Here is a 13,107-nt window from a genome sequence, read left to right on the forward strand (position 1 = left end):
CACTGATGTCACATATAAAAGAGAAGAGAAATGATTAACAGCTCAACCCATGAAAAAGGATTTGGAATTTAGCAGTGTTCCTGGGAGCTGATCTAACTAATGTTTGAATATAAAGTCCCCTCAAACTTTATGCACTGTTATCTGAACTTGCATAACTAATTCTCTCCACATTTATCTGATTAGGGTTTTATCCATTCCTTCTACATTATTTATAACCTTTGAGTACACGTTAGATGGCAGCAATTCAAATCTTACTGTATCTTTTACATCAGCAGAACCACTTCTGTGGTTGCAGTTCTTCACTATTGAATTTTCACTAATATTGTATTCTCTTTCCAGACTGACTACCCAGAATCTGTAGGATATAGTAAAAAAGCAAAACAAAAACATACCAGAAAGAAAAACCCCACTAGAAAGCTTGGAAAAGATGAAGACAAATCTATGTGGCAGTCAGAACTTTACAATGCTGCTGGACCAGATTACAATGTTGTTTTTTTGTTTGTTTGTTTTAATTCTCAACATCTCAGCAGAAATCTAATTTCTTAAAAGAAACTGCCTTTTCCATGCTAATCTGCAGTTACAGCCCTCTTTCTTACAGCAATGCACTGGGAAGCTACAGACTCTTTCAGGGCAAGCATTAATCATAACAGGCTCTAGTAAGTGCTTGGGGCCTCCTGTCTTTAATGACCCTGTTCTTACTTGCAACTCAAGGCTGATCAAATTCTTTTCTAGCCGGCAGCCTGGGGCATAGCAGTTCTGAAGACTGTCTCTGACGTGATGTTATGGTGCTAAACCCTAAACATTTTCCATTATGAAATTAAAAAATGTTCTAAAAAATAAAATGCTCTATATATGTGATTGTAAGATTTGAATGCAATTGGTTATAAATACATTACTTCTCTAGGCTGACAGTATTTTCCCCCTAATTTAGTCTGTTTCTTTTTTAGCACTGATATTTTCTAGAGATTTTTTCTTTTCAGTTACTATATACTTCTTCTCTGTCTTCATTGTACTGTTTTAGTAGAAGATTCTAAGCTGTTTAAAATGTCATTAATAATGCAAAATTTTATTCTGCAATGACAATGGAAACTACAGTATGTTCATATTACACTACATCGGTAAGATGAGGACAGAAATTCTGAAGCGTGTTGATTTTAAACTCCATGAATCTTTAGTCGAAGGCTGAAAGCTTGGCTTGGGTTTTGTTTGCATCTTCCTGGAAAAAATCAAGTACAACTTCTCTAATGGCTTTTTTAATCCTAGATGTAAATAATTCAAGAATTCCCCAATATATCCAAATAGAGAAAGAAGACAGTAAATTAAGCACATTTTTAGTCCGTGAAACTGAAGTGGAAAGATATTCTTTCAGTGACATTTCATGTTAAAAATACTGTTATTATTCAAACTAGAAGAATTATACCAGTAACACACCAGTTGATGTAACATGCTATTATTTTAAAACTCTTATTCTAAATCACAGAAATACCTTGCACAAAAGTCAATTCCTTCCACTCAAGTGTATATGTTAAAATAAAATATCTGATCATATGTTGCAATCTGATGTGTTGCAGCCCCCAAATTTTCCACCTAAAGTGTCTGAAAACCTAGCAGCTTGGAAAATATGTTTGCACCATTTAATTTATGTAGGCTTTTACTAAGAAAAACAGTTAAAAAGAAACCATCAATTTATTTTAGCAAAGGACTGCTAAATTCCAGTGGCACAATGACAGAGAGAGAAAGCACACGTGTGTGAGTGCATGCGCATGTGTGTGTGTGTACACGCATGGAGATTTAAAAATCAGATTTTTCTTAGATCAGAAAATCTTAAATGTACATTCGTTATGTTTCCTTTTACAATCCAAGTAATCAATATGAAAAATAAGACAAGAAATACTTGAAATGCAGCATGGATAGCAGGATCACATCTTGTAGTCGAGATCTGCACTTCTGAATGCTGGTGATGGCACATGCAAAAACTCCTACTCTGAGTGGCGGAAATCATAAGGCCTGTTGTTTCCCATGCCAAACCAGTCTGTTCTCCAACTAGAATACTATGATCTAGGATATAATTCCACCTTGCAAATTCTGTTAGCTCTACAGGAAATGAAAAAGCTCACATAAACATTACTTAGATTTTATATCCATACAGTAAAACCACTTGTAGCCAATGTAATACTTCTTCCTGTGTGATAAAAAGTTGTCAGCTTAAACCTGTCCAGCTTGTCATTTGGTCCAATTTCCATGTTTCTAAAAATACCAACTACAGCTTAAGTAACAAAACAAAAAAAAACTTTGGAGGTACAGCAGCATTGCTTAGTGAGATAAAACCATAAAACTGTAGGAATTAACCATTTCCTGCATGGTAACTGAAATAACTGTTCTTCACCGAGTTGGAAGGATAAAGCAGGTGGAAGTTTGGATCTCCTGTAAAAGTTGCTGAACTTAGCTTTTCAGTTTCTCTTGGAAAGATCTCCATGTTAGGCAGTTTCTCAACATTTGTGCTTCATAGCAAGCTGAAATACAAGGAGAGAGAAAGAGAAGTGAGACAAATGTATCTCATTGGTAACTCTGGCCACACCTGCAGAGAGTGACTTATCTGGATGAGGAATTATGTGATAATGGAGTTCCAGATTTTTTTCTGTTGTTATGGGAGTAGCTGAAATTAAGGCCTGAAACCAGATACAAGTGTTGGGTTAGGTCAGACCTCTCTTGCATTAGGTATTGTTTCCCTTCTGCAAGAGGGGAGGGTTTAGCTGCTTTCAGAGAGTACAATCTTTCTGGATTCTCCTTTATTTCATCTCCTGTGAAGGTGAAAAAAGAGCTGAGACTCACTAGGTGTGCATGCACATCTTTCCTCCAGAAGTCAAGAGAGATGATTCAAGTCTGAAGTTTAACTAATCAAATAGGTTTTGAATTCCTAAGCCAGGCTGTTTCAGAGATATGATGAATGCCCTAGCTCCTAACTACAGTTAGCAAAATGATGATCCCTAGTGAACTGAAACTCTTGTAGGAAAATAATCTTCCTTGGGCTAAGATTCTGCATGTAACATTTTAGGCCAAATTTCCTCTTGCACAGCTTGAAATCTTTTAATGAAGAACTAGCTCCAACCTTTAACTATGTAGAAGATATTGTATGCAGATTTTTGTATGCTCTTACACGTGTGTGTGTTTGGGAGGGGAGGGAGGGGGAAGGAGCCAAAATTCTCTGCAATTTGTCTACAGAACAGAACGGGCACTTGCAAGTTAAACAAGTTAAGCTTGTTTGCCTCCAGCTAAATCATACCCAAGAACAACTCTGACTGAATTAGGTGGGCCATTTTTTTGTTCATGCCTTGGCCTCTTTGCAAGATGCCAAGAGAGATAGAGGCTTTTTATGAAAAAGAAAATTTACAGGAAATGAGATGTTCATTATGAAGGAGCATTACCTGCAAATTTATTTTTTTCATGAAAATAGCAAGAATAATTAAACCGGGTAAATAGATATCTAAGTAGCTGAGACAGCAAATTCTTGCTCTCTCACATCAACAGCTCTGTAAACCCAGCTACACAGAAAGGATTCTTAAAGGTGATGGTGGAAGTGACACAATATGGAACAGGGGTTCTTTGTCAGGAAAGCTGAGAACTAACGAGGCAATGCTATTCTGTGCTTCACGGAGAATTAAGATTAAAAACAAATCCAGTTACTGGTTCCATTTTGGCTTGTGACATAGGCTGTTAGAAATTTTGGGCAAATCATAAAACTGTATTTTAAGATATTAGAAGGACTTTTAATCCTGCACACCACCATTAGCTACATGTAATCTTATTCCTTAAAATACCTTGACATACAGATAAAATAATGTTTGATCATATATACATTTAACCAATGAAAGAGATCAGGATCTAGTCACAACATTTAAAGAGTCAAATTAATAAAGAATTTTAGATGAATCGCAATATTTCAGCATTTCTTGGAAGTGGGGAGTGTGCCTAAAGAATGCAGCTATAAAAAAAATCCTAAATGGAAACTAATTCACTGCAAAAAATACTTGCAGATTATCTACACTCATTCAGAAAAGTTTGGTTTTTACCATTTAAAATACTGCCCAGCTGGATTCATACCATTCTCAGTTATCTATACATACATAAAATTAAGCATTACATGATTAAGCTACATCTAGCAATTGTCCTACTGCAAGTATTTAGAAAATAAATAAAAACAAAAATGACAACCTACTACTATATTAATGACATAAAAAGCACCACAGAAACAAATCTGATAATTCTATCCTTTATAAATTAAAGATAGAGCATGAGAAACATATATATCAAGCATCTACAAGCCAATATATCACATACATTAGCTGGCCTCCACATTTTACTAGAGGACAAAGTATCACAACTGTTACAGAATGAAGAGCCTAGCCCGTCTCTCCAATATGCCCTATTAACCACTAATCTTATACCACATTATAAGGGATAGCAGATGATAGCCAGGGTGCTTCTGAATGAATAGGAGAGATCATATGTTAGCAGTAAGAGTGATCTTGTAGCAGTGACGGTCCAGAAACTGTGAGAGAGGCAAGGATTTCTTAGGGAGATATTTTTATTGGACCAACTATGTAGTTGGGATAGAGTTAAGACAAACTTTCAAATACATTCAAAAACATTCTTCATCAGGTCCCTTGCATCCAAAAGCTTGTAACTGTATCCCAACTGCATAGATAGTCCAATAAAGGGTACTGAAAGAAATCCTTGCTTTTAAGGGTCATATTAGTTGCACAATATTAATGCTCAATGATGGCAGGAAAAGCATGAATTTTTAGCAATAAAGTTCTAGCACTGATTTCAAATTGAAATCTAAAATCATCACTTCCACTCATGAGATGTCAAAGATCAAATAGGATGTTTCTTTGTAAGAGACAGGACAGTAAAAGCTCTGTTATCTGACATCCCCCTGGAATGGGGGATGCCGGTAAATCAAATGTGTACCATCTGGTGGACTCCCCAGTGTCAGTGTGCTGGGGGACAGGGAAGGGGGCCCCACGCAGGCTGCTTTGCCCCATGCAAAAAGTGGCGATGAAAAAAACTCAGCTCATGGCGGCAAAACGGGAAGTCCTCCAGAAGTGGTACTTCCGGTTTCACTTTTGCCGTGTCCCTCAGATACTGGTTAATAGAGTTTTCTGGCTAATAAAGTGCCGGTTAACACAGCTTTTGCTGTATTGGGTATCCTAGACCCTATCTCCACAGGACACCAAAGATGTGATTAACCAGTTAACTAAACTTAAGTGGTCACCTGGTCACGTGTTCAAGAACGTAAAGGCGTGATTAAAAAAGGAATAAGCTAGGGCTGTGTGAAACTTCAGTACCTGATTTGATTTGGTGGAGATTTGGCCTGATTTGCTGGCCAAATCTCCAAATCTGAATCGACTCAGGAGACCCTTTAATCTCTCCAAATAGAATCGGAACCCTCCAGCCATAGACACGGCTTTAAATATTTTTTCTACATACCTCAAGGTGGCTCATGAATGCTGCGATGTTGAGGTGGATAGAGCATTCCACAGGAGCACATGGGGGCTCCCCAGCATGCTTGGCAGCAGACCCAGAAGTCCACCAGGGAGCGTGCTGGGCGGCCTCCCCGCATCTCCCTGGCTTGGTGACTGGTGCCTTGTGGGTTTGGGGGGGCACCCGGAGTACTTCTGGTCCATTTCCAAGTACTTCCAGTTCATTTCCAGGTTCGCTGCCAAGCACATAGGGGGAGGGGGCCGGGGGTCCTCCATGCTCCTGTGGGACACTCCATCTGCCCCAGCATCACACTGTTCATGAGCTGCACCTGGTACCTTGAGGTATGTAGAAAAAACTTGTAAAGCTGTTTCTATGGCCAAATTACTGAATCTCTGAATCAGCATCGAATCTTCAGATTCAGCCAAATCGAATCGGGGACAGTAATCCGAATCAACTAACTGAATCACTGCCCCCAATTCACGCCAAATCTGAATTGAATATGGCCTGTGTTTCACACACTTCTAGAATAAACTACAAAGTTATTCCACAAAATATGTGCATTAACTTTGTAGCTGCTTCCTATCATGCCATTAAATTAATGTATGAATAGGGGACCCTATAGCTGAGAGCCTGCATCAGTTGATTGGAGGTCCCCACTGGAGGGGGGGGCAGCAAGCGCACCCCCAAGCCTGGGAGCTCCCAGCTGACAGGGCTCCCAGCCAGAGGGGACTCCATGAATCCCCCGCAGCTGGTAGACTGCAACTGCTGAGATCTCCTAGCCATGGTGACACCCCCAAGCTGGAAGCATCAGCAGCTGCCATCTCCCCACCTCCATGTCTGGGAGACCAGCTGCTGTGATCTCGCAACCACAGGGGTGTGGGGCACCCCTGCAGCTGGGAGTCCCTTCAGTTAAGCATGCTCCAAGTTGTGGGAGCTTGCTTCTTGCCACTGCAGGAGAAGTCTGGGATCAGGTTGAGCCTGCACAACAAATAAGGTTGATGGGAATCTACTTTGCAGTCCCATAATCATCCCCCCCCATCACGCATGTGTGGCAGTGACTGTGTGAATCATGCATTGGATCTCATCACACCTTTACCTGCACATGTAGAGGGGTCTATATTGGCAAATACAAATGCAAGTGACAGCCCAGAAAATAGTACTCAGGGGTTGTTAAGATTTTTTGTTTGGTAGTTTGCTGACTATGGTTTTTTATATGAGATTTCCATTTAGAATCTATGGAAAATAAAACTGCATTTTATCCATGATGCTTATTTGGAGCTTTGATGGGATTCATAAGAGGCAGAACATGAAATATAGCGATGCTATAATATCTCACATAATTTTAGCAATTTAAAGTATTTTCTTCTGAATACTTAAACCATATCAATATTATACAAACACATTAAACTTGTATACAAAACATCTGTATATGCAAATAGAAATCTGTTTAAATTTTCATTTGGATGGACCAGAAAAAGCAGAGGTAGTCTCTGTGGAAAAGCCAAAGGAAACTGTATGACAAAGCATTTAGTAGTTTTTCAGGGGGTTAAGACAACAGATTGCTTATCAAAGGTGACTTACTTCTCTATACTGCTGCATATGGTAGGATACAGAGGGATAGCTGCTCATAAAGATTTCAGGAAGCTGGAAATCTTACAGTACTAGTGCACATCCTGTGATATTTTTTTCTGCATCCCAACAGAAGTCTACCGAGGTATGGCCAACTAAATGATATTACTTGCTCCTAATATTAAAATCTCTTTTTTAACCATACATTATTAAATAATATATACCATCATTCATGATGGGAACCAGAAGGCTAATGGTTTTGGCTTCCTCTGTCATTTGTCCTTTTCTCAGTTCCTTTCTACTGACTGCACTATAGCTTTTCTTGCACAATTGCCAGGGCCTGCTACTTCACCTGCTAACTTTTTTTCTGCTTCCAAAAATCGAATTCTACTGTAACTGAAAACAAGTGTTATATATTTACATGAAGCCCTACACGAGAACAAAAATAATAGTATAAGCATAAAGAGCCAACAATTCAAATTCTGAGTACTAATTAGAATAATACAAACCTCTTAAAGTAATGCAATTTAGTAACATTAATCAATACTAAAGACCCTGACACTTTTTTCTATTACTAGACACAATAAAGCATTGTGTGAGCATGCTACTAAACTAAATACTGCTAATAAACTAAATACTTTTTTGCACATATAACACATACCTTTCTTTCCCAAAAACCAGCTACTGGAAATTAAAGCATGCATAATACATTGGAAATACAGTAAGAACAGTTACTGCTGCTTATAGACAGAAGTGAAAGTAAAATTTGCATGTAATCCACAAGGTCCAGGACAATTAGCAGGCTCATCTCCCAACTTGCTGCTACTCAATTACTTACCACAAGGAAATATCTTTTCTTCATCCTGCCTTTCAAAAAAAAGCTGTATATTTTATTTCACTGCTGCTACAGGGTGGGGCTGCAGCTGCGCTCCATGCTCCAGTGGGGATGGAGCCTGCCAGTGCCAGCTCAAAGGTAAGTGGGGGTGGGTAAGGGGGAGGTGAAGCCTGAGGCTGCTAGGAGAGGGTGGTAGCGGGTGTAGAGGAGGTGCGGGGCAGGCAGCAACTGTGGCTCCAGCCCTGACCTGGAGCAGCTATCTGCCCCCACTGTGACCTCATACTCAATTCCAAGATGAAGAGCTTTCCCTTGCAGGTTAAATGGGGGGGGAGGGGGAGAGAAATCTTGTCTTGGAATCAATTAAATATGGTAATACCATATTTTTGGGATTTTCATGATGTACAATTTCTGACGGTTTCCACACATGGTCTCACAAAAAAAATTAGTGAATAAAAATGAACTATGCTTTTTGCATGGTGTTTGTAGCCCAAGGAAAAAAACAACAACCCTACTTTTAATGCTATTCTAAATCAAGTAGAACTGAGCATTAAAATCTGTCTTGTGTTCCTTTTGTTCCATATAAATCACATACATTGATAGACTATGGACAGAACTCCAGCTAGAGGAGTTGAATTCTTTCTGCTGTAGGGTTAGAGGGTAGTTACACAGTAGGCATCAGAGATGTAACTAGCAATTTTTGTATCCTGGATGGAGATGACAGAGCAGGAAGAAAGGTGGTAGAGGGAGGGTTGCTGAGTGCTGGAAGAGTCTTACTTGACCCCGGAGACTCAAAAGATACTTGGCTCCTGTGGTCTCCTCCACTCTTGCTATTGCAGCTGTAGGCTCCTTACAGACTGCCATTCTGATGCCCCCTCTAAACTGGCACCTGGGAAAGGTGCCTTGCTCTCTTATACCTAGACATGCTGCTGGTTGTACTATATCATTTTGGGTATAATAAGGAGAGAGGAGAATATGGGCATTCACTGAACATTTGGGAAGATCCAGTGGCTCTAATCTCCTGTGTAACAGGTATGCAAAAGGGCCCAGAACTTTTTGTGCAAGATTGGTGAGGGAAATCCCATTCCCTCACTCAGGTTCCTACATATTGTGTTTTGGCTTGTTCATCAGTGGGGCTGGAATTTCACCTACAGACTGATAAGTAAATATTCCACAAGTGGACAGAAACAGACTGGATGCTTGCAAGATGAGATGTAGCATCTTGGTCTATTTTTCAGACATTCTTAAGGTTCACTCTCAGAACATCTCATAAAGACAAAGAAAATTATATATATTTAGCACCTCTGGAAATATGGCCAGTGATTAAATGCAAGATCAATACAATGCAATCTAACTGATCTGAGAACAGAAAACAAACACTCCCTTTCTCCATTTTTGGATTTCAAGTTTATGTCAAGTCTAATGTCCATTTTCTTTCAGCAATTTTGTCCCTGGGTGACAACATAACAAAACTGAAGAGCGACTTCTTTCAATTTGTAGACGCTGTGCAGAACTGATCAAATACCTTGTTGTCATTTTCATTCAGTCCCAAGGCCCAGCCAGAGGAGAATGCAGTGGTCCTGCAAACATTTAAATGCTGCTGGTATTAGGGGTGAATTTCCACTCTGGTTCTTTAGTAACCATTCTTTGCTCATTCCTGTAAGCCTGGAAAAACTACAGGGTGTAATCAGCTTCTCTGACATAGTAATCATGTTATTCATTGGCTGTAAGCAGTGCCTCATTTGAGACCACCCTGATTGCTCTGGGTTTTGACCTGGATCAAAAGAGATGTAGCATAGTCCATTACACACACAGCTCTTCCAAGCTGAGTTGCTTTACAGAAGATGGCTTAATAGGCTTGTCCCTGGAATAAGATACAATTAATTTAGGGTGTTGTAACACATGAGGATTAGGACAAATTAAAGGTACAGGGTGCTAAAGTTAGAACAGCTGTGAGCAGTCGCACATTACGGGTTAAAACCCTCTTTGACCTGAGCTGTTCAATTTGCTGCTAGAGGTCTGGGGAGCAACAGCTAGGAGCTACCAAGCACTCCTTGCTAGCCAGCTATTCAGGGGCTGCCCCCTGGCCCTCATGCGCTGAGCCTCACTCCATCCCTGAGGCTCAACCTGCATCCTCCAAGGGGTTTGCTCCCTCCCCTTCTCAGCTTGGCTCTTTCACAAGCTCCTGGGTCTCCACTCATTTCCGACTTCTGGCACTGTCCCAGGAGCAAGGGACGCTCCTGTCCTACTCCATGCACTATACAGGGGCTGGGATCAGCCCATAGAGTGGCAGCCGTAGTAGCTGGTGAGTTCCCTCTCCCTACCTGCCTATCCGGGTGATGGAAAACATGCAGAGGGAGCAGGCAGGGAGGGAGAACTCATCTGCTGTTGAGTTCAGCCCCTGGCTGTTTTCTACCAGCCTAAGATCAGGCAGGGAAGGAAAACCCACCCACCCACTGCGGCTGCTCTCTGAGCTGAATTCCATGCAGCCCCTACAATGGACAAGAGCTTCTCTCACTTCCAGGACAGCACCAAAAGCTGTAGGTGAGCAGGGATCTCAGGAAGAGACCCAGGGAGTCAAGGGGTGAGACTGGAATGGGAGCAGAGAGGAAAGGGAGATGTGCCACTGACTGTGGAAGGAAAGGGGTGTGTGTGGCAGGGGGAAGTTCTTACCATCTGGGTTCTTCCTGGCTGTCACTGAGGCAGCAATGCTCCAAGGCTGTGGTTGTCAACCAGAGGTAAGCATATGCCCAGGGGTACTTAAACAGGTTGTAGGGGGTATGCAGAATGAACGAGCAGCCAGGAGTGCAGCCCAGCAGCATGGAGCATCTAGGTTGGCTGGTAAGTCCATTGTGGGGGAAGAGGCTGGGATCGGGGCAGGCGCTGCACACCCAGGGCACAGCATGAGACAGTGGCGGCGTGGAGAGGAGGGTTGCGTGTGCCACTGCAGGCACCCCGGAAGGGCATCGGGGTACATGTGCGGGCTGGGGACGGGGTTGCGCCAGGCTCTTCCTGGTGTGGGGGCTCAGCCGGGTTGTGCTCGGGGTGGGTGGCAGTGGCACTGAGAGGGAATTATGGTAGGGGATGCAGCTGTCCCAAAATTTGCTGTAGCCCCCTTCCTCGTGACAGTACCACTGCCCGCCTTGAGAGCAGCCCTGGCCCAGCCCCCCTTCACCAGGAAGGGCCCGGTGTAGCCCTGGCCTCAGCCTGCAGCAGCAGCCCACCCTTGCCCCACTTGCAGATATGGGGCCACATGCTCCCCCCATGCCCACCCCAGGTGTGTGCAGCACAGGGAGCCACCCCACACTCCCTGTGCCCCTTGGACAAGCTGCTCATGGATCCATTCTGTGCCCCACTCTGGCTGTGTAGCACCTGCCCCAGCCCCACTCCCTCCCCATAGGCAGAGGAAGAAAATGACTGAGGGGGGCCAAGCACATGCACATTTGTGTGTGCATACTACTCTCCCTCCTAGCAGGTAGGTCTGCTGTGGGGAAGGGGCAGATTGGGGCTCCCATGGTGAGGGAAGGAGCAGGGCAGAGACAGGCAGGGACTGGGGTGAATGGGGCCCTGGGGCTGGGTGGATCGTGGGAAGCTTAGAGTCCAGGGGCAAAGGGGGCTGCTGCTATGCACACTACCACAGCAGGCAGGGGGGGCATGTGACCCCTGATCTGTGTGTAGGGCAGAGGCTGCTGCTGTTGTGGTCACCAGGTCACCCCACTGCCGGTGACCTGGGAGTAATGTGACATCACATACCTCTTGCCCACTGGCTGCGCTACCTGCCCGGCAATGGGAGGCATGTGGGATCACATGACAGCAGCCTCCACCCTGCACACAGATCAGGAGGGCATGTGCCCCTATGCCTGCCCTAAGTATATGTACAGGGGTGGGAGCCCCCCGCACCCCTGGATGAGCCGCCCAGGCTCCAAGTGTCCCACAACCTGCCCCAAGGCCCCAATCACCCCCGTGGCCTCAATTTGCACCCCCATGCCCCTTCCCTTACAACAGACTTACCAGCTGGACTATGATATACATATTTAATGCATATATTAATAATGCATTTCATGTTAATTAGTGTAGCCTGCCTTATATGACATAATTGGCATTAAAAACAAGAACAAATATAAAGGGGTACATGAGCTGAAAATTGAGACAGGAGGGGTACACTTGTTAAAAAAGGTTGAAAACCCCTGCTCCAGAGAATAGATTATCCATATGGGAGAGGGTAGACTTGGGAGTAGTGCATCCTGGGATTCTGGTGGACTGCTCCCAACTTGTATTGGCCCCTTGGAGTGGTCTAACATAACTGCAACACTAGCCATCTAAAACTAGATATAATTCTCACCCAAAGAGGATTATCACTGAGATACTTAGAGCCCATTTAGCTCTTCTTTTCTTGCCTTAAGGTGCAGACACCCCTATTTTAAGAGCTGGTAACATGTGAGAAAGGTAACCTTTAACAACACCCTTTAGATGCACACAGCAATGTCCTGAAGAGAAAGTGTTTAGCTTATTTTACTAAGCATACTTCACAGTGGGATAATGGGTGTTAATGTCTGCAAGATCTGGGGACAAAAGGCTTTCTCCTGGGTGAAATGCAATGTCTGTTTACATCTGTTGTTACCTGCAACACACTGTCTGCAGATTTGATTAATCATCAACTAGCAAACTGTGGAAAAAGTAGAGATCTATCAATTGCTGGGCCAAAAAGCTCTAATCTAGTACCTACTTGAAAGGACCAGGACACAGCTCCTGCTTTAACACAATGCCTGTTTTCCTCTTATAAGAGAATGGCTGAATTTATATTTATTGTGTTTTAAAGATACGGAAAAACAACCTAGATAGGAAATTGTATATAAAGCTAAATTAAGTAAAGGTCAAGATTTTATAAAGTGTCTGGTGGTTTTTGATGCTCAGCTTTAAATATCCAAAGAGAAGTGATTTCAGAATCTCCCAACTGGAAAAAAAACCCAACCAAAAACCAGTTCTCTTAAAAAACAACTGAAGTCCACGCTTCACAGAATCTTCACTTTGGAAAACAGTATTGTAAATGTGGTGTTTTCATACAGGAACCTAATGATTGACTCTAACTTGAAAGAAGTATTTGGGGAATTGCAGAAATCATATATGCACATGATTGTATAGCTCATATACATATGAGTGGGTTAAGCTGTTGATTCAATGGCAGGCCAACATCCACTGAGTAGAAATGGATTCATAGCTAC

The 13,107-nt window shown here is 42.5% G+C and overlaps 1 protein-coding gene across 2 annotated transcripts in view; it reads right to left on the reverse strand.

The window, feature by feature from the left end:
* Positions 1–2,120: 2,120 nt before the first annotated feature.
* Positions 2,121–13,107, reverse strand: part of STXBP6 (syntaxin binding protein 6) — a 197,803-nt gene continuing 186,816 nt past the window's right edge. For both annotated transcript variants that reach the window (XM_019552094.1, XM_019552093.1), the window contains exon 6: positions 2,121–2,513. In XM_019552094.1, the coding sequence (XP_019407639.1) occupies positions 2,490–2,513 (24 nt within the window). In that variant the 3' untranslated portion in view covers positions 2,121–2,489. The remainder of the gene's footprint in view (positions 2,514–13,107) is intronic.

This window comes from Crocodylus porosus, unplaced genomic scaffold, assembly GCF_001723895.1.
Source record: "Crocodylus porosus isolate Cpor-Errol unplaced genomic scaffold, CroPor_comp1, whole genome shotgun sequence".
NCBI classification, from domain to species: domain Eukaryota; kingdom Metazoa; phylum Chordata; order Crocodylia; family Crocodylidae; genus Crocodylus; species Crocodylus porosus.